At 41.8% G+C, this 21,715-nt stretch overlaps 1 protein-coding gene across 4 annotated transcripts in view; it reads left to right on the top strand.

Annotated features, from left to right (window-relative positions):
• The window catches only part of LOC139630080 (receptor-type tyrosine-protein phosphatase gamma-like), a 454,916-nt gene that overhangs the window by 367,393 nt on the left and 65,808 nt on the right, over window positions 1–21,715 (top strand). For all 4 annotated transcript variants that reach the window (XM_071493181.1, XM_071493178.1, XM_071493179.1 and 1 more), the window contains 2 exons: window positions 4,001–4,158; window positions 20,830–21,022. In XM_071493181.1, coding sequence (XP_071349282.1) covers window positions 4,001–4,158; window positions 20,830–21,022 — 351 coding nt within the window. The remainder of the gene's footprint in view (window positions 1–4,000; window positions 4,159–20,829; window positions 21,023–21,715) is intronic.

Here is a 21,715-nt window from a genome sequence, read left to right as displayed (position 1 = left end):
ACGGAGCCAGTGTTGCTTTGTAACAATCCTGTGTGTATTAGAAAGCAGTGACGGCTTCACCTGGTGGATGGGATAAGATCAGAAACCATCAGATAACCAGGACTGAAAACCCTCCAAATACAGTGACGACAGACACCTGGAGTCTCCAGGGCCTTCAGATGACTGCACCACCCTGGATGAAGATGATACAGTTATGGCACCGATTTAGATCAATACTAGCACCAACGTCACACTCACCAGCAGTCCTCGGACGCCTCCTAAAATGTGACTTTGTGCTTTTCCTTCACAGTGGAATGAAAAATTAAGACTTGAGTTGCTGAATGAGGACTCTGAGGGACGATTAGATGAATGGACAGCTGTTGTGACACCTCGCTGGAGGCTCTGAGCTTAAAATACTCATTGTGTGATAACTGCCTCATGCTGCTTCAACTAATGTTAGACTTTCCTGGGCCCTCCTGCGCCGTCACTGCAGAAAAAAGGACCCACAAACCGTCGCTGCACAATCCGCTCCACGGCACTGAATCTTCATCCTCTTCCTCTTTCAAGCACTGTTTGCTTGCATGAGGCGTAAAGCACATACACGAGCCAGAAAGTTTATGTCTCATGCGTAAAGATGTTTCCTGAGTTTTGTGTTTGAGAGGAGACATGCTGAAGAGTGCGTTCAGTTCTGGAGGGTATTAATTCAGATGCATAAATCATGAAGAAGGACGGTCCCATCGTTCTCTATTCCCCAAGTACACACCACCAGCCCCCAACCCATCGCTATCTGCCTCTTCCTCCCTCCGCGCAGATGCGACAGAGCTGAAAATATATCCCTGAGCTTGGCGTTGGGGAGGCAGTGGGAGACAGGGCTTGTCAGAGGAAAAGGAAGAAGAGGAAGAGGGAAAGGGGGGTGGGGGGTCACCGGTAAAGACAGTGCATCTTCCCCTCCACCCATCACCATCCCTGTCAAGTGACCCGCCCCGCTGCACACATCAGCCCCGCCTCCCACACACTCGTACACCATCTCTCACCCTTTATTTCCACTCCTGTCAGCTTCCTTCCTCACATGTTTCATTGGAACAGAGGATCGAATGCCTCCTCCTCTTCCTCATCTTCCTCCTCCTCCTCCTCTTCTTTTCATCCCTTATCATTGTTCCTGTCTCCTTTGTTCTAGGTTTCTTATTTTCTTTTTTTTGAACCCCTTTTTCCCTGTCTCTCCCTTTGCTTCCTCCTTCCTCCTTCTTCGTCCTCTGGTGACAACTCCTCCTGTCACACACTCTCCTTCCACTCATCCTCCTCCTCCTATTCTTCCTCTCCTCTTTTGAAAACCTGTCTTTGAACAGTCAACAGTTGATGAAAAAAATGATGAAGATTACGGGGAAAATGTTTTGTGGACTGATGAAACATCAGCTCAATGTGTGGTGTAAAGGTGGAGCAGGGTGGAGGGAGCGTCACAATTCATGGCTCTGGGTCTGGACAGCTCCACATCATCAAAGGGAAAATCAATTCCCAAGTTTATCAAGGTCTCTTCAAGATAATATTTGTCAGTATTCTCAGTTTCATTTAAATTTTTTTAAAGTGTGTTGATGTTTTCAAAAATGTTGATGAACATTAGGGTGAAGGCAGTGATTTACAATAAATTCCAAAGGTTTAAGGTCTCAGATGGATTTTATCTCATGTTTCTATCTGCTTCAGAGGCTGAGAAATAAAGGTTTTAGTGACTGTGTTGCATCAGGTGCTGGTACTGCTCCTCTTAAAGATATTTTTGCCTTTATTCAACAGGACAGTAGAGAGTGACAGGAAAGGGGCAGAGAGAGGGGGAATGACACGCAGAAAAGAGTCAGGCCAGTCGGGAGTTGGACCGGCACTAGCCTGCTAAGAGCATCCGCTCATGTGGTATGCTTTTTTGTGCCAGTAAAACAAACTAAATGAATTTCCCACAATGGATTTCACCTTCCTGAGATATGAATTTCAGTGACTCACAATTCATTTCATCGGTCACATTTCGTAAAACGGTCAGAGACGTGGTCAGTTAACTGTGCTAAGCTCACAGGTTATTTAGAACATCAGGGTACTTTTGAACAACTTATTTAAAAACAATGAATGATGCATTTTAGCAATTTGATATTTATGTTTTTATTTGTGGTTTCACAACCTCCGACATTATTAAACCTGTGGACAGCTTGAACATCTCCAGAGTCGTAATTTGAGGAAGATATTGGCCATGCTATAGATATTGATCAATTGCCCCACTGTTGCTGATCAATTGCACCAATCACCAGAAAAAAATTCCTTGTATGTGAAAACATACTTGGCAATAAAACTGATTCTGATTCTGATTCTGATTCTGATGCTCTTCCTCAGAAGAGGCAGATTTGTGGTTTTGGCTGATATAAAAAATAAAATCGACTTGATCCAAAGTTATATTTTTTCTTTATTTTGTTCATTAGCGTTCCCTCACCAGGCTGTCAGACATATTGTCTACACTCTGTCCCCTTCCCTCCTCTCACTGGCCTTTGAGTGTCTATTTGAAAGATTGAATATTCTTAGATGCTGCAAGTACACCATCCATTTCAGAATGGAAGTCTAGTTGGAATGACATTAAGCCTCCATCATGTTCACAGTGGAGGGGTGTTTCATGTTTTCAGTGATATGCATGTGACCTGCCTCTGTGAGGCCTGCAGCACCTGCATCCTCCGAGTCAGATCTCAACATGCTGTCTTCATTAACGAGTTCTTCAGTCGGCTTAAATTTGTCTTTGACTCCTTTTCTCATCATATTCACCTGTAGTCAGTGCTGGGCAAGTTACATGAAGAGTAATACGTTACCTTTTTACTTATTACTCCTTTAAAAGTAATCATATCACTTTACTTATTACATCATATCAACTTGTTATATTTCTATATTACTTTCACTTTACAAAAATGCTAAACATTGCATATTTAGGGTGATATTGTAGCCCCCTGTTTTGTTATTTCAGCCCTGACATATTAAACAAGGTCCTGATGTTGAGAAGTGAAATAATGATATTTCACAGCAGCTTCTCAAACCTCTGGTCAGACAGTCTGTTCCTTGTTGGGGGGAGTACCAAACCTCCTAAAAGCTGCTCCTCAGGTACGCTAGATGGGGTCGGAGTGTTGTACTTCATGTAAATGTTTGAGAACTGGTGCACATCCTCAACCTCATACCCCCTCGACCTCGAGTAGTCTATTACTTCTTTTTCTGCCGAGTAGCTGTCCACGACACTCTGCTGTCACAAACTCCCTCATAAGCTCTCTCCTCCGTCATCTCTCAGCCATCGGAGTGTGAATCTCGGACAACTAGCAACTGCAAGAGGCTCATTTTTCAATCCAGGGCATCAGCAGAACCACGTCATCATAAGATAGCCTACCTAGGACAAAAAACAGATCACATTCTGGACTAGTAACAGTAATATTATTACTGAGGAAACGAGTAATGACAGCGTGCTGTCATAACCAGAACCAGAGTCTCTACTTATAATATGACACCCACTGATGCAGATGATTGGCTAACACTAACACATCAACATCAGACGGCTGCTTATGTCCACCATGAAGTTCAAGTGAAGGAGTCTTCTGAGGTGAGACTGAGCTGAAGGAGAAAAAGGTTGTACTGTGGACGTCAGGTCCCCTCTCACTCGGAAAGTATCATTAAAGAAGTAAACACATTTTCTTCATTGAAGCCTCATTTATCATTTCATCACTTGGAGATGTGATGTTGCAGCGTTGATTTTATTGTGTCTGCCACCCAACACAGAGACAGGTATAATTATAGGTGTTCAGTGAAATTATGTCCATCAGTGGGGGAGGGGGTGGGGGATTGAATGAGGCAGACACAATGCAAATGAAATCAATGGCAAGCTGCAGGCTGTGAAACAGTAGCACTTGGGTCTGCTCCAGAGAGCCTGGTCACCACAGCTTCCAGTGAAATAAGGGGTGGTTGTGTAGATCATGTTGTATTGATCTGAACACTTCGTCCTGCTCTGTCTCATCTACAGAAAAAGAGACTTTCCTGGAGCCGTTTGTGCTGAAGGACCTGCTGCCGTCCTCGCTGGGAAGTTACTACCGCTACACCGGCTCCCTGACCACACCGCCCTGCAGCAAGGTGGTGGAGTGGATCATCTTCAGCAGACCTATCTACGTCTCATACAAACAGGTGAGAAACACACATAACATGACAAAGCGGAGGTCACATGAAGAAATGTCTTCATAACAAAAGTAATGTTTAGGTTGATTAGATCATTAAATCATGGTGAGAAATAATGAGCTACAGTGACTACGACTCTTCCTCTGTAAAGAAGTTCACTTTGTAGTGTGTTCAGGTTCATACTGAAGACCTACAAACAAAAAATGAATAAAATAAAAAAACAAAAAACAAACACACTTACATAAAACTTTATTTTCAGGCTTTGTCATTTAAGACAGATATACAGGGCTTTGTGTGTTTTGTCTTCATTATCCTGCTCCTGTGTTTACTGCAGGAAAGAGCATGAACTTTATTTTTCCTCTTCACACTTCAGCATCAGTGACGACTCTCAGAAAAACACCAGTGTCTTCTCCCTGCACTCGGCTCATGTACTTTTTGTTACCACAGACTGTAGAAAAACATGGACTTAGATCAGAACTCACAGGTGTAGTGAAGTGATTCATTTCCTGCTGGTTTGTGCCTTTCTGCAGCAAGAGACTGAAGAGATTCTTCTTTTTTACCAGCACATGTTGGTCATTTGTGCTGCTTGATCTGAAGGTGATTGGATGAGTTTTTGACACAGGCAGCCCCTCAAACAAAGATCCAACATGTGGAGAGTCTTTGAGCTCCTGTCTTTGTTTTTTTATTTTATTAAACTACTATTTAGTCCCTAAAGATACAGACTTTTTGTTGTGGAGCCTAATCATACTGTCAGAAACCTCACATTTACTCTAACTTCTTTGAGAGTTAAAAAAGAAAATGGGATTATAAGAAAAAACTTTCAAAATCAAAGCATCACAGTGTGTGACGCAGCATCTTGACCAGTTCATCCAACAAAAAGAATAAATGAACTCATTTCATTCAGTTTTTGTAATATTTATGTAAAGGAAAAATACAAGTATTGTATTTTATTTTATTCTTACTTTTTTTTTTAATTATTGACTACTATTTTTTATGTATTTATTACAACATCAAAGTATGCATTACCACATTATTATTTACTATTTTTAGTATTATCTTTAGTTTTATTTATTTACTATTTTTTATTTTTAATTATTTACTCTCATTAATTATTCATTTATTACCATATTATTTTATGAATCCATTTGAACCACTGTTTTTCTCTCACACTTGAATCGTTATAATCACAGAAAGCCCTGACCTCTTGACCTCTCACATCACTGGTTTTGTTATTTTCTTTTGTAGGAACAAACTTTTTGATCAGATTATACCTGATAAATTTCAGCACTGGTTATTTATTTCGCTTTAAAATATAGGAATATCGTCCATGAGCCTCTGAACATGTTGGACCAGCTCTTGGATTGATTCCTTAGTCTGTTTCAGTCTGAACAGATGTGACAGGTGTTTTGTGATGACAGAGCTGTACTGTTCTCTGACTTATTGTTAAAATCACTGTGGACAAAGCTTACCATCACTGCACCCACTTCATGTTGAGTTAAGCTTGAACTGCTTCAGCTCTGTACACATTGATAACACTTGTGCACATTTATTGTGTTGGCAGCAGCAGCAGATATTTTCTAATGATGCTGTGAGGGTTGATCACAGGGAAATGCTCATACAACAAAAGAAGACTTATTTATTTATGAAACTAATGTTTGCCATTGAGTTTGTGTCTATTCACAGACAACTTTCAGCATCCTGCTGGATGGTCAGTGAATTAGTGACCCTTATTGCAGGTTGTGCAGTGGCTACCATCGCTGTAGCTACGCATGTCTGTAGCAAAGTGGTTTGTGTTTAGTGTGAGATGAGCTCTTAACTTCCTTAACTCTTAACTTCCTGCATTTTAAACTCTGTGGTCATTTATTAGTCAGCTGGGTATCAAACTTTGACCGAATTGGTTTGATAGAACTGAGGATGAAAAAACGTCCTATTATTCAATACCTAAGGAGTAAATGGGTAAATCTCATCAGTGTCAGTGAGCCAATCAGCATGCAGCATGCTTGGACCAAGATCTAATAATGCTGCTGACTGGCTGTATATTTAGACCAATGTGTTTGAGTGTTTAAAGAGACCAATCTTAAAGAATACACTAAAGTAAAACTAAAATCTGTACTGTAATGTGAATTATAATTATCTTCTTGTCAAAATGGATTTGATTCAATTGATATAGAAAAAAGTATAATTATAAATCAGTATCAAAGTCAAGGTATCATATCAGTATCACTTGGTGCCCAGTCCTCGTCAGTCTGTCAAGACAGTTTCATGTGGGTCAGCAATGCACATTTGTTCACCTAAATTGAACCTCAGTGGTTTCCAACCTGTGGGCTGGGGGCAAACTGGCCGACAAGTCATTTTTAAAACAGTACAATTTCAGTGAACAAAATGATTAAATTCTCCTTTCATGTTTTTTTTTCTCACATTCAGGCTTGTCACTGTGATAATCCAATGATAGGAATTGTTATGTTGTTGCCACTTTATTACATACAGGAAAGTGATGGAAAATTCCTTTCACAACCTTTTACAACAAATAATATACAATATTGGCTGATACTGAAGGAAAGACTTTGGAGGTGAGACTCGACTGCTTTAACTGAATGGCAGCCCGTAAAGACAGATCCCCCCAGAATTTAGACATTGATGGTGGTGGAGTAACCGGCAGGTGTTGACTGGGAGGTGGTGCAACAGCACACACATCCCCCAAACTCCAAAGGAGTCCAGAAACACAGCTAACAGGAGTGGTCACACCACTCAAAGTCTGTAAACAGAACCCAGTTGTGTTCTGTCCTCTTTTCCTCTTTTTACCTCAGATCACACTTCACTGCAAAACCCAAGATTTGTAATTACTTCACCAAGACTTGTTTACTCTGCCTGTCTGACCACTGATTTAAAAACGTGTATTTTTTGGAACTGAATAGCTGAAAGTGGACTGTCCTCTTGATGTAGAGCCAACTGTGTTTTCATGTACATCCAAATAAGAGTTTTCATTTAAACAGAACAGCAGCTTCAGTTTGTTTCAGTGTCTGTGAATAAGGATCTATGGAAAAAGTCTTTTTGCTCTCACAGCACCTCCCCCAGTCCAAAGAACAGTTGGCAGACTCATCCCCTAATGAGACCAAATGAGTTTGCTTAAGAGCAGCAGTGGAGCAAGCCAAACGTGGATGAAGTATTGGCTTCTCCGCCCTGAAGTTGGAGCAGCAGGTCAATGTAAAGGCAGTAGTGAGGGGATGTTACAAAGACTGATGAAGTGGAGTGAGGATGATGAAGAAGGCAGCGGAGACCAGGAGACAGAAATCCAAGGACAAAGTTACATTCTTTCACCAAATCTCTTACCACCAGCAAATAATGTAAAAAAAAAACTTGGTATCAATAAGTAAGTTTCAGCTAATCTCTCACTTTTATTTTTCAGTTTAAAATGTCAGACATCTTCTCAGAGTCGTCAGGTTACATATTTCATCTAAAAAACAGCCAAAAACGCAAAGAGTTTCAATTTAAGGCTGATATGAAAAAGAGAAGTTGTAAATCCTCCCATGAGAGATGACAGAACCAGTTCAGGTTTAGTACTTTTATTTTATGATTAGTCTGTTTTCCAAATGTCCTGATCTGACTGAGTTACACTGAGACCTCTCTCATTTGAGCTGACTCAGAAGCTCTTGTTTGCTAAGTGCAGGTAACTTCAATTTTTCTCATATATATAAGAAACATGTCAATTTAAGAGTTGGTATCTCTGTAAGCTGACTTACAACCTCCTGGACCAGACAAAACAAGCCCAGAGGTCGTCGATACAGCAGGTTATTAGTTCGGTTAGTTAGTTAATAGTTAGGTTTTGTTGCTAGGTGGTATCTAATGGTTGTTGTAATGATGACAGGAGCAAAGGGAAAAGTGCAGTGACATAGTTTATACAGCAACAAAGTCCACGTCAGGAGGAGGTTGGGGTGGATGGATGAATATGACACAGGACAGCGGTGTTCGATTCCCATGTGAAAGTAGCAGTTTAGACCACGTGACAGCCCTAACCCCATGTTATTATTGTAACCATGACAAAGAAGATTGTCTAATCTTAAGCAAGTATAATTTCTTTTTTTTTTTTTATATATATTATTTTTTTGGCTTTTTCATGCCTTTATTGGATAGGGCAGTTGAGAGAGACAGGAAATGGGGAGGCAGAGAGAGGGGGAAAGACACGCAGGAGAGGGCCGCCCGGCACGGGATACGAACTGGAGGACTATAGCCTCAACACATGGGGCGGGTGCTCTACCAACTGAGTTAAACACCGCCCTGCGTCTAAATTCTTATTTGATCGTTTCTCAACCCAGATGAAAAAGTCGTCACAGAGCCCAACACCAGACCTGTGTGAATCAGTGATGAGGGCTGTCAGTCAGATTTCTGTAACCAGGCAACGCAGCATGGTCCTTGTCCTCATCTCAGTCAACTTTTTAACTTTTGTCCTCAGTTGCTTTCCCTTTTCCGCATGAACAGAAAAATAAATGAGAAAAAAATGTTTTTGTGAAGGAATAACAAGACTTGTTGTTGCACACTTTCCACGATGCAACACTATAATCACAGTCTACCTGTCACGCAGTGTGTTGTCCTCAGGTGTTCAGTACGTGCTCCTTTCCTTCTGCTGAGACTCAGGCATCTTTGTACGTCAGTGGAAAGAGTTGTTACTGTGTGTGTTGAGTGTCTAGACTTCAGATTTTAATAATCCCAAAGTCCCAGCAGACACATTTGCAGACATCAGTGTAATACGTACACAAGCACCATTAACATCAGCCCTCCACTGCACTGTTAAAGGTAAATTTTGCCATTGCTCGTTTCCACACTTAAGTCAGTGTAAAACACATCTCCAGTATAATCAAAGAACACTGAATACAGCTAAACTCAATCTGGAGTTCCAGAGCAAAGAATCAGAATTCATATGTAAATTAAGTTGTCTTGATTTGCTGTAGCAACAAATGAAGATTATGTGAAATAGGGCCTTAATTTTGAAAAACACTACCACTGACAATACCAGTGGTGGTGGTGAGACAGAGCCTGCCACTTCTTTCAATCATGGCCCCCCTGTGCTTATTGTGCCCATTGCACAAATTTGACAATAACACATTTCAGACTTCCGGCATGTGTTAACACCCTAACTGAATTTTCATCCAACCCTGACAATCTAGAATGAACTGAGTACAAACAGGACCCTTAGAGGACATATTATACAGTCGCCTGAATGCAGTCTTCCACTAAGTGCAGGGTCAGCTGAGCTTTGAGTCTTCTAATGGACCCACCTTTGTGGGCCAGGTCCTTTCAACAGAGGCAGAACCTGAATTGGGACAAAACTAAGATTTGTTGTGACACATCAAGAAACCACATCACAATGCTGTAAAAGTGTTGTTCAGCTGAGCTCATTATCTAGCTGTCCGGTCCAGAAAAGTGCTGTTTGATTCACTCTCATTTTCTGAGAAATAGCTCCAAAAAAATCCCTCTGCACACTTGCTCTGAATGGCACGCAGACACAGTCAGAGAGCAGCTGTTGAACACACTGGAGCATTCATCAGCTAAAGAGCCAGATATTTCCCTCAGGAGCTGGTGGAGACCAAACACAGAGATGAAAGAGAGGGAACACTGGACTTAGGTTTAATATATTAATATGAAAATAAGCACCTGTCTGCTGTACATCAACTTCAATACTGTGTTCACAGCTTCTTTCTGTTTTCTCACACAGAGTAGTACCTTAGTTGGAGGAACAGAAGCAGAAGAAAACCATAGTCCCTGCTTGTGCTGCTCAGCAGAAAGTGTCCTGTGGACATAGCTTCACTAGTTGTGTGTTATTGAAAAGGAGCAGGTTCTTTATTGTTTATTCATCTTCCTTAATATTGTCATCACTGTCAACTATATCCACTGACCTGACAAACTCATAGTTAAAAACACAACTGAACAGCTACATTTCTTATCTTCATAACCTCCATAGTCCCAACATGCAGTTCATTGTGAGGAGAAATCTGGCTTTACACAATGACAGAAAGAACAAACCTTGGCCGACTTTATCTGTGACTTGATGACCTTTGTTTCTGGGTGGTACACCTTTTGCCTGGGAAGAAGCACTGCCATGAAGGGCCAAAGTTTTCTCTGCCGCTGAACGTGGTTTCTCACCGGGGGCAGGTGGTGGTGGCCATTGTTGCATTTACAAGACAGGAGGTTATAATGCGCCCACTGAGCAGTGGTACGTCTTCAGGGCAGACTGCGGGCTACAGTGAGTCGCTATTGGAAAGTGATGAGACAGACCGGGGCTAGCTGGTTAGCATGCTAATTTCAGAATAAGACAAATAGTGGTAGAAATAGAAGAAGAAGAATTTCTTCCAGACTGGTAAGTAAAGAGCTTTTAAAGCTAACGTTAGCTATGTAGTGTAGTATCTGAAGTTCTGTATGTTATGTTGTGTGAATTTATGGATTTGGTATGTTTAGCTAGTAGTCCCCTGGTCAAAAAGATTTAATGGCCTTAGTCAGAAGGTACTAGGGTAAAAAGATTTAAGGACCTTAGCTAAAAGGTCTTAGGTCAAAAGGTCTTAGGTCAAAAGGTCTAGGTGCCACTGGGAGATGGGTGACTCCCTCATTTTACGTAAGGAAGCCTTTTTTCTGTATTTACAGAAACCATATGTTGTACCTTAGGTTCACGAAAACAACCAGCCTATATAGATGGGGAGTTAGAGCAGTTGTTCAGAGGAGATTCATATTGGCTTCGACTCCTCTCTCAGGCAATCTCGAGTGCTTGATTTGATGCTGGACTTCTTTGTAATAAACCTCTTTATATACAAGCAAGACGGTGTCAGCTGAGTTTTCTTCATCATCATCACATCATCGCTGCTTAAGAAACAACAGTAGCAATAGCATAACTCTTGAATCAAAAGTGTCTTTGTGCAGTAAACACCACAGATGAGATGGAAGCCATGATGTAACCCACTACACCTCTGCCATGATGAGTCCTTACACATGAAAGTGAGACGATCATGTGATGCCATGTGTGTTGTTTTAACCTGACTTTGACGTCTTTCGGCTCAAATTTTAGTCAACACACAGGAAATGATACAAATAAATTATCAAGAAGGAAGCAGGCAACAGAGGCGTCATTCATCCATCCTGTTCTCTGGCCGTTCATTTCTGACCATTAGTCTGTCTCAACATGTTTAAAAAGCCTCTTTTGAAGTCCTTTTGTTTCCCCTCATTTTTTTTTTTATGTGCAACTCTCCTGAGAAAACATCATGGAGAAAGATAAAAGGAGGTTGGAGAGAGAATTAACACTGATGGTGACTCCAGTTATGTCTCTCTCTGCCTCTTTGTGTTTTATTCCTCTCTCCTCTGTCTGCGTGCCTTTTGTCTTGGATGATAGTTGAAGTAGGTCAGCGGGAGAGACAGCCGTTGCTTTGGGCCTGCTTTTAAAGTGGATCGATGCTCAGGCTCTTACACAACAACTCACCTAAAATGCCTTCCTTTCAAATAGACTTGTAGACTCTGCCATGCTTGTATTTGTCCACCTGACATGTGCGTGTGTAGCAGTGTGGTAGGGAGGGAAACTAAACTTAAGATGGCTTATGCTGTGCTGGTCTCACATCACAGTCAACCTAAATATGAGCTGCCAAGTGGGAAGTAGTGGTGAGATCCGCCTCCTAGAAGCAATTCCAAGTGGGACATGTGGGAATTTTTTATGATTTCCCACCTGGCATGTGCCAGCCTTTACAGAAAGCAGCTAAGATGCCGCCATATGGGTTTCTTTTTCTGCTGGAGCTCTTTCAGAAGATTTAATTAATATTGTCAAATACCTCCTCAGCAAGCACTGATTTAGCGATGTGCATATTTATATACATTCACACATCAGAATGAAATCTGGGCAAACGATGGTAGAAAAAAAAGTCTTTTTAGATGTAGATACTTTTAACTGTTGTTTCAGCAGCATCGTAATGATTATATTTCAGTGTGAAACAGATGCTAATTACAAGCTGCTGTGTTTGTTTGTGTATGTGTGTGTTTATGTGTGTGTCATCATGGGACAGTGTGGTCCTGGGGACACCTACTCCACAGACAATGTTTTAAGTACTGATGCAGGTGTTTATTTCTGTCTGTCTATCTGTGGACAGATGTTGTCACCATGATTGCGTCCAAGTGTGTAGTTGAGATCAAAATGAAGATTGAGTTGGGGTCCGACCAATGAGTTCTTAGTCCTCATGTAATAATGTAGTAATAACCTTTTCTGAATGGTACCTGTGCCCTTGATGTCATCGATGTGGCTCCTCTTGTCCATGGGCATGTATGTGGACAGGGGGACTGGGCCATTCTTGCAGAAAGGCCAGCTGAACATATACCTGTTCCCCCTCCTCCTGCCTCAGGTGTTCGTGCCCTGGTCTCTACAAGATCGCGGGTATGACAGAAACTACTAACTACAACTAACTACAACTAAGTAGTAACTACTACTGACTATTACTCATGGGTCAGAATGTCAGCATGTTGACGAGTGCCTCAGTTGGTGTGATTCCATCACAGGATGGTCTCTATTGACACATGGATGTAGTCACTGAAAAGCTGTCGGCACACTGGATATTGGTAACTAATATCCAGTATATTAGTTAACTAAGTATATGTTATTGTGAACTTACTCAGCCTGTAAGTATGAACCAAATCCACCCTTCAGTCTGTACCTTGGTTTCGTCCAGCAGGGAAAACTGTAACTATTCCTGTCATTTACTTTGTGATCATTAAAAGGTTTCTGCAGGGTGGTTATCCTTATTGTAAAAATTGGTAAGCAACCTTTACAGAGCAAATCCTTTTTTTAAATTTTCCATAGCCTTTCCTCTTTGTAACATATTTAAAATGAACAAATTAACCATTAGACCCAACAGTGCAGTTTAAGCCTTTTTTTGCATTCAATTCCTCAGTTTATGTTTCTACTCAGTCAAACACTGTTTTCACTTTTACAAAATTAAGTAGCTCTCTGTGGTCCTGGAGGTCATATGTCATATATCATTCCTGTACAACTGCAGCTTTTGCCTGTTTATGGGGGCTGGCAATAAACTGATGCAAAGGTGAAAAGACAATATAAATGTTAGCCCTGTGATAGTGGCCTCCAGATGATGGTTAGCATGCTTTGGTTTACTGTTGTTGTCATACAGTTTTTATACAGTCCACTGCTCAGGGTCTGTGCCAGAGGCTCCTCTAACTCTGATGTCTGATTTGTTTTTGACATATAAGCTCACCCAGTATTCAAGATTAAGACTACTACTTCAATAGTATTTAAGGCATTTTAATGCCTTTATTGGATGGGACTGTGAGAGAGACAGGAAATGTGAGGATAGGGACATGCAGTGAAGAGCCTTGGTGGCCATGTTTGATAGTTAATATGCTCCTGATAACTGGTGAAATTTAGCACAATCCCAGGGCAGACCTTCAAATGTCATGCTCATCATGTTTGAAGTAAATCATGATACACAAACTGTAAACTGGCTAAGCTGTGTGAGTAGGAAGTGTCGCATAGCAGTTAGTTACATTGCTGTAAGTCCATCAAGACTGCAAAACAGTCAAAAAATGTTTGAATTTACATATGAGTTGATTTGATATTGAAGACAACACATGAACACTAGTAGGCTTTGTGGTCATTCCCAGACAGTTTGACAAACACTACATTTAAAACATGATTTGTTAAATTCACTCATGGCCCACAAGGGGACGCTTGCAGACCACTCTTTGAGACAGGCTGGGCTAACCTAACCCGAAACAGAGCAGCACGGTTTGGACAGTACACATCAACTGTCTCACTGCCAAAGCTGTCTTAGTGGAGGTCTTGCACACCTTATGAAAGTGTGGTGACAGTAATTCAACACAAATTGTTTGGTTCAAAAGGTGGACTCAACCGAAGTTGGTCACTTTCAACATCCTGTAACAAATGGTACGGGATCAACCCCCTCTTTTAGATAAGGCTACATTTATCAACTCCAGTTTCCCAGTTTGTGACCTAGATGTCTAGACATCTTTTAACCTGCAAGTCACCACACCAGTGCTTACTGGTCTATGCTGAAACAGTTTTTCAGGCCCCTGCTTTTTTTCTGCAGGGTTTTCAACCATCCCTGCCTGATCCTGCAGCGAATCTGATCACTCCTGCCCACAACACTGATTTATGAATCTTTCTGTCTGCCCCAAGCCACAGTGACAACAACAAATACAGCATGCACCTGAGGAAATGCAAACAGTTTCTCAATTCTTCTTCATTTAGAAGCCATGCACTTAGAACAAACCTTATTTACTGCATCCAAAAGAAAAAAAACTTCTTTAGCTTGAGGCGGTGGTAACTCAGCATGGAGTAAAACATTGTGGATTTGGTCTCTGTGTCTCTGATATAGAATGTTGTTCCCCATAGCAACAGATACAAGCTGCCTATAATCTGCCTATACTGCCAGAGGAATCTTGCTCTGCTGTGCATGGGACTTTGTGCTCTGTAGGTATAGTGATTTCAGCTCTGATTTCCAGGATGTGGAGGTTGGATTTACAACATGGTCTGGTATGAGGCTGCATTGTGGTGTGTTTGCAGGACTGTTGAGGAAGGGCTGAAGGCTTTCTGCCTCATACGCTACTGCAGTTCACTGTGTGAGGAGAAACACTGACTGAAGGCAGGCCCTCAAATTTACTGTTTGAGTCAGCCTTGCTGCTTTCATCAGTGTGTATGTCAGTGTTGTACTGCGGCTTTAAAGGTCCATACCGTCTAAAGGTAGATGTCCATGTGTTTTTGTCTATAAAGCAGGTCTAGGTTCTATATTAATACTGTGAAAGTGTCAAAGCTTCACAGAGAAATGCACACAGCCTGTATTCAGAAACTGAGCCTTAAAACAAGCCGTCAGGATTTCTGGAACTTTGTGATGTCACCACCTTCGGCCACACCCCAATCCCTGCCCACCAGGACCCACCATCCAACCTTGCAGGATTTGGTTTCTCTGAGTGTTTACATGAAATCTGCTATATTTTTACTGGATCACTCAGAAAACAGTCGGCCTATCAAAAGGGAAGCTCAGAGCCTCTCTTCTGATTGGCTGACTGACCTGTTGTTACTAGAGCTTCAGAGAGGAGTCTAAGAGAGGAGATGTAAAACTACACTGAGATGGTTTTTGATTCCACAAATATATCTTCTGATGGAGATCAACACTTCAGATAAAACACTGGAGAAATTAAAATATGGAGCTTTTAGGTTATTTGATACAACGTAAGACTCAGTACTGACTGTAGATAATGTACAAAAGATGTTGACAGACACTGGGGCAGTAAAAATGAAAGACAGTGTTATAAAGACATGGGTCATTTTTGTTTGCTGACACTGTTAACTGATGTTTGTCTAATCAGTATAAAGCAGTCTTAACTCTTACTCAGGCTACATAGTAGCCTATGTAATGACCTTGTAACCTTCAATAATTCCCAGAGTTTAGATAGTACTGTCCTTTGAAAAATAGTTTTCTATAAATCAATTAATGATTTGTAAGTATCTATCAATACTGATGGCCACCTTTTATTTATCAATGATCTACTACGGCCCCTTTAATAGCAGTAATTTCTTTAGGAGCACAGAAACCTTTTTAGAAACTCAAAACACACAAGAACGCACGGTCTGTCTTCAGACTGCCAGAGAGGGGTGTAACCTTAAGTTCACACAGAACCACACAAGATGTAAAAATGAATCAGAATCAGAATCAGTTTTATTGCCAAGTATGTTTTCACATACAAGGAATTTTTTCTGGTGATTGGTGCAATTGAGGATCAGAGGGATCAGTGACAGTGGGGCTCTCAAGCCTTGTTGATAAGGCTGATAGCAGATGGGAAGAAGCTGTTTTTGTGGCGAGAGGTTTTGGTCCTGAAGGACCGCAGCCTCCTGCCAGAGGGGAGTGTCACAAAAAGTTTGTGTCCAGGGTGGGAGGAGTCAGCTACAATCTCAAAGTCCTTGAGGCGTACAGGTCCTGGAGGGATGGAAGATTGCAGCCAATCACCTTCTCCGCAGAGTGGATGATACGCTGCAGTCTGTTATTGTCCCTCTCCGTGGCAGCAGCGTACCAGATGGTGATGGAGGAGGTGAGGATGGACTCGATGATGGAGGTGTAGAAGTCCACCATCATAGTCCTTGGCAGGTTGAACTTCTTCTACTGCCTCAGGAAATACATCCTCTGCTGAGCTTTTTTGATGAGGGAGCTGATGTTTAGCTCCCATTTGAGATCCTCTGTGATGGTGGTTCCCAAGAAGCGGAAATGCTCCACAGTGGCCACGGGGGAGTTGCACAAGGTGATGGGGGTGGGTGGGGCTGGGTTTTTCCTAAAGTCCACTATCATTTCCACTGTCTTCAGAGTGTTTAGCTCTAGGTTGTTCTGCCTGCACCAGGTCACCAGACGGTCAGTCTCCCACCTGCAGGCAGACTCATCGCCATCAGAGATGAGTCCAATGAGAGTGGTGTCGTCTGCAAACTTCAGGAGCTTGACAGACTGAAGGGTGGAGGTGCAGGTGTTGGTGTACAGGGAGAAGAGCAGAGGAGAAAGAACGCAGCCTTGCGGGGATCCAGTGCTGATGGTCTGGGAGTCAGACACATGCTTTCCTAGCTTCACGTGCTGCCTCCTGTCAGACAGGAAGTCTGAATGAAAAGTCTGAAGTAAAAATGAGATATTGTTGGCAGTATTTCTCTGTGATTTCAGCAATAATTACCTCCACCAAACATGAATAGAGGAAATAAAGAATATTAAAGAGGCTATTTGTAAGTTTCCTCTGCCAGCAGCCTTGCACAGCAGCTAGCAGCTAGTTAGCATGGTTAGCATTGTAGGCGTAGCTGTACTGTGTTTATATTGCTTTCACACTGAACCAGGAGATGGAGTGGCATGATGGAACATGAACTGGGCCTAAGTCTAAGTGGGTGGCTGCAGATGGAATCTTTGACCATTAACAGCGATGCTCTGTATCGTGGCCATATCTGGAATTGCAGGGCATTGACATCCACTCTCCCTAAAACATTGTTTCACTGCACAAGGATCTGAAAATCAATGAATACATTTTTATTGAGCATCACAAATACTGACATTACACACGGTTTGAGTCATCATGTGAGCAACTTTCTTTGGAAGTACTGGGGTGCCATCTTGGAACACTATATCCAATTATCAACACAACAACGCAAGTTTTACCGAGACATGATGAGAAATGTAACTTGGGATCTGAAGGGAAATGTTCTGAACTAAAAAGGTAAATCAGCAATTCACAACAAAGTCCTGAAAAAGGAGAAAGCCAAAGAGCTGTGCCGGGATCTGTGTGTATTCTTTCATCATGCTGCTTTACCTCCATTCTCAGTTTTTGTCCAGCCTAAACCCCGAGGGTTTACTACGTCTTGGTAAACAGTGGAATCAGACTGGGTTTTTTTTAATTAATCCTTTGCTTTGACGCTCACATCTGACTTTCATCATCTGAGAAAGTCACCTCTAAAGCTGGTCACCAAATCTGGCAGGCTGATGTTTTATGGGCATTTTACATTTGTTTTGCAGCAGCTTGGGGGGCTTGGGATTTGGGTTTGCTACAATCACATTGATCGCAGGAAAAAAGCTGACTTCCTCATCAACTGTTATTTTTCCCTTGCAAAAGGTTGGGTCTAAGGATGGGGCTGTTTTTCAGTTTATCCATGCATCACACACTCAATACCTACTGTCCACATTGTCTTAACATTAGGTCTGAATATTCTCCGAACCTAAATCCAAATGTATACACACTTTGTCTAGTGCAACCGCTAGGCAAAAATTACCAGTATATACACAAGAAATGCTGAAATCTGATGGACAGATTGCCATGAAAGCTTCACACTCAGTTTGTACACCCTTAGATTCTCACGATGTCCAGTCTGTGTTTGTTCTCTTCAAACACCCAATTCACCAACTGCTCAGATGTTACCTGTTGCCAGCTACCAATATGTGCACCAACCATGGATTTGGAGAAGATTTTTAGTTTTAACATTTTCTGCATAAAGGTTGTGTTAAAATCCACTCATGTGTTTTCATTTACTTTTGTAAGCAGCCTCAGTCAGTCTGAAGGCGCCTTTAAAGCAGCAAAAATAATCAATATGTTTTTTGTTTTGTTTTTTTTTTTACTTGGAAAAGTTTTTTCTACAGAAGCCCCGAGAAGCTGAAAAGCAAGTGATTTTTTTTAAGGTCTTTGATATCATCTGTGAAACAGGTGAATTATTTTGTTTTTCTTCACTTGCCTCTCAGGGCATGAGCATGCAGCACAGAGCGTGTAGCTCCTGTATTTGGGAGCAGTGTGCTATCAAGGCTTTTAAAAATAAAGAAAACACTGAGGGGAATAAGTTAATTAATTCAAACTGAGTGCTGAAGTTGTGGAGGAGCTTTTTGCCACAAGAACAGCTACAGTAGGTTGGACAAAAAAATGGGGACCCACTCATAAAAAAACTGCTCCATGGCACAACTAGAGGTCAGAAACTCTGCAGGATATCTATAAGACTCACAATAATAAATCAAGGTCAGTCACTTTATAATTTTAGACAGGCTCCTTGTGTTAGAATCTGTGATAGTCAATACAGCACAAAGAGTCACAGAAAGAATTGCTTCATTTCTGAGACATCTACCTTTATAAATGGAAATCTGCCTCTCAGCAGCCCCTCTCCTTCCCAGCACTCCCTTGCACACAAGCTGTTTGTCTGAGTGCATTGCTTCCAAACACATTGTACAGAGTATCCATCTGCCAACACAGGCAGAAAGATGACACTTCATTCACACAGTGCAAATCCATGTCTGGTCGCCCGTCTTGCCACACAGCACGCATTTGACAAATGGCAACATGCAGGAAGAGGCCAACTTCAACATCAAACGAGAGCAGTACAAAATGTGCACAGCTTGATTTGACGGCAGTTAAATTCAGATTAAAACCACTTTGGGAACAGTGAAAGTAATTTCTTCTTTAACGCTGACACAGTGTGGAGGATGGAGGCTGTGATATTTGTGATATTTGTTTGCTTCGTGGAGTCATGTCCATCATTCCAGAGGTTCTTTCTAGTTTCCTAAACACAACCCAAGTAGTCACCCCAGTCCACCCAGGCTCTGACTGAGAGTTGTGAGAGTTCGGTTCAGAGAATCAAATGTGAGCTGCTTTGGCCCACGCACGGCTGCTACACTCGCCTGGTTTTGGATTGTTGCAGATTTGGGCCAATTGCATCTGGAACCAGCCCTTTCTAGCAGAGGTAGGTGGTTTTGGGCTGCAGTTGGCCCTCAGATTCAGACCTTTCAATAATTCATCATGTGTCTGGCATGAACTCGGCTGGATTGAGCAGCTCTAGACTGCAGAGGGGACAGGTCTTTTTGGCGACGGTGGCAAGAGCTGGTTCACACACAGTTTATGCAAATAATGTGACAACAGTACTCTGTTTCAATGTGTTCATCAAAGCACTGCTTATTTCAAGGACTTGGCCAACTCCAGCTCTACATTTGTAGTGTTGTTTGGAGTGTGTCTGTGACTGCTTTATGCTGGCCACACAAAACACAGACTCAGAATCAGAACTCCAAAACTACAAGTGTCTCCTGGTGCAGCACTTCAGAGATGCAGGCCACAAGGACGCTCACTCACTGAGTCAAAGAGCAAGCGCTTGGCTTTCCACTGATTTAATAGTCTGGCTTAAAGCCTGGATATGTGACTTTCTGAAGCTGCATCTTAGTATTTTCTGAATTATTTGAATATGCAACATTCATACAGTCCTATATATGGTGACGTTCACATCTGTGGATTCTTGCTGTGGAAGGGGTATCGGCTTTGGACACCATGATTAACCTGCTTTTTAGCTAAAACATGTTGTTTGCCTCAAACGTTGTTTGTTTCTTTGTTGTTCACAAGCTGGTTTACTTTAGGTCACATTTTACTTCAGTGGACTTGATAGATTTTAGAGTTTATATATAGCAGTGACTTCTCAGAGTTTGTCAAAACATAATTACAGTACTCAACTCCCCCCTAAAACCACAAAGTTTAAATCATGTTTTTACATTTCTGTTTGCAGAAAACTTTGGATAAAGCAGCCCAGCTGTTTCCCCACTTCCTCTATACTAAGCTAAGCCAATCACACCTTGGCTCTGGCTCCATATTCAACCTACAGACATGAGATCTGTGTCAATCCTTTCATTTCAGAATGAGCATATTTCCAGAAGTGTCAAATTATTCCCTTAAGAAAACAAAATACTGAACCGCATCTTGGAGATTTGAAATCACCGCTGCTGGAGAAGTGACTTTGTTTATAGCTTGGATCAGTTTTAATGTTGTCTTTACTATTTAAAATGTGATATTTTGCTTTCCACATATTTTGGGATTATTAGTCATGTATTTCCAGTGTTCCCCTTCCCCTCTGTGTTTTCATGTAAAAGCCTTTGTTTTGCTGCAGCAGTGACCCAGTTTCCTCATGGGGATCATTAAAATTTCATCTTTTCTCAACTTGTATTTCAGTTAGATGTCTGCTGTGCATTCTGATACTTGTGTGTTTTGAGGAGCGAGGGAAAGTGGCATCTCACTGCTGCAGGACAGATGCAAAAAAATCACCAACTCAAAGTTACCACAGGATGTGAGATCTGCCTGGCACTAACTCTTCCCGTCCTTACTTTCTTCTCTCCGTGTCTCTGCCTCGCTCGCTCTCCCTGCCGCCACCAGCTGGAGGCTTTCTACTCCATCTTCACCACAGAGCAGCAGGACCATGTTAAGTCAGTGGAGTATTTGCGCAGCAACTTCAGGCCCATTCAGAGCTTGGATAACCGCCACGTCTTCAAGTCAGCGGTCAAAGACGCCTGGCTGCCGGACCTGACTGAGAACGCCAGTGGGCCATATGGCACAGAGGCTTCCAAAGGTAGGGCTGACTCTCTGGCACTGTGCTTGGGTCTAAATGGGACAAAACCGCACTGAAACTCACCTCATTTATTCACAGTTCTACTTGTGTAGTTATTTTCCTTGTCAAACTATTTTTTATTCATATTTTTAGTATTTTTTTATTCTTTAAATTGTACGCAGATGCCACCAGCTACCACATAATAAAGAAACTCTCAAGTTATGAGACTGCCTCGAGGTCTTAAGACATCACCATTTAATTACATAATGATTACATGATGATATGTAAATGCTTAATTATAGGAACTCAAAGCAGAATTGTATGCGCTTGATCTGAAATGTTGAGTTCTAAAAGAAGGAACATGTGCATCAGGGTATTTTTTTTGTTTTGTTTTTACAAAAATATTTCTAGTAGCACATGTTGTACTACATTACTGTAGCACTCTGCGTCTGGTGCTATCTCTTTCTTTTCCCACTAAACTGGTCCAATATTCTCACATTACTCCTGGATGGTGACATATTCTTAATGTTAATAAATGAGGGATATTCAGCGATGCTCGTATGCTCAGAGGATACTGATTTTCTTCTCTTTGTGCGTGTGTGTGTGTGTGGTCTGGGTTAGCTCTCTGTCATTTCACCGGCGAGCTTGGTAACTCCCCTAGCATAAGGCAGTGGGAGGAACACCAGCCGTCCTCCCACTCCTGCCTCATTACCA

Source organism: Trachinotus anak, unplaced genomic scaffold (genome assembly GCF_046630095.1).
Source record: "Trachinotus anak isolate AG129_WGS33_773 ecotype Australia unplaced genomic scaffold, CSIRO_AGI_Tana_v1 ptg000013l, whole genome shotgun sequence".
NCBI classification, from domain to species: domain Eukaryota; kingdom Metazoa; phylum Chordata; class Actinopteri; order Carangiformes; family Carangidae; genus Trachinotus; species Trachinotus anak.
Note: the sequence above shows the minus strand (reverse complement) of the source record. Positions and strands in the feature narration are given on the sequence as shown.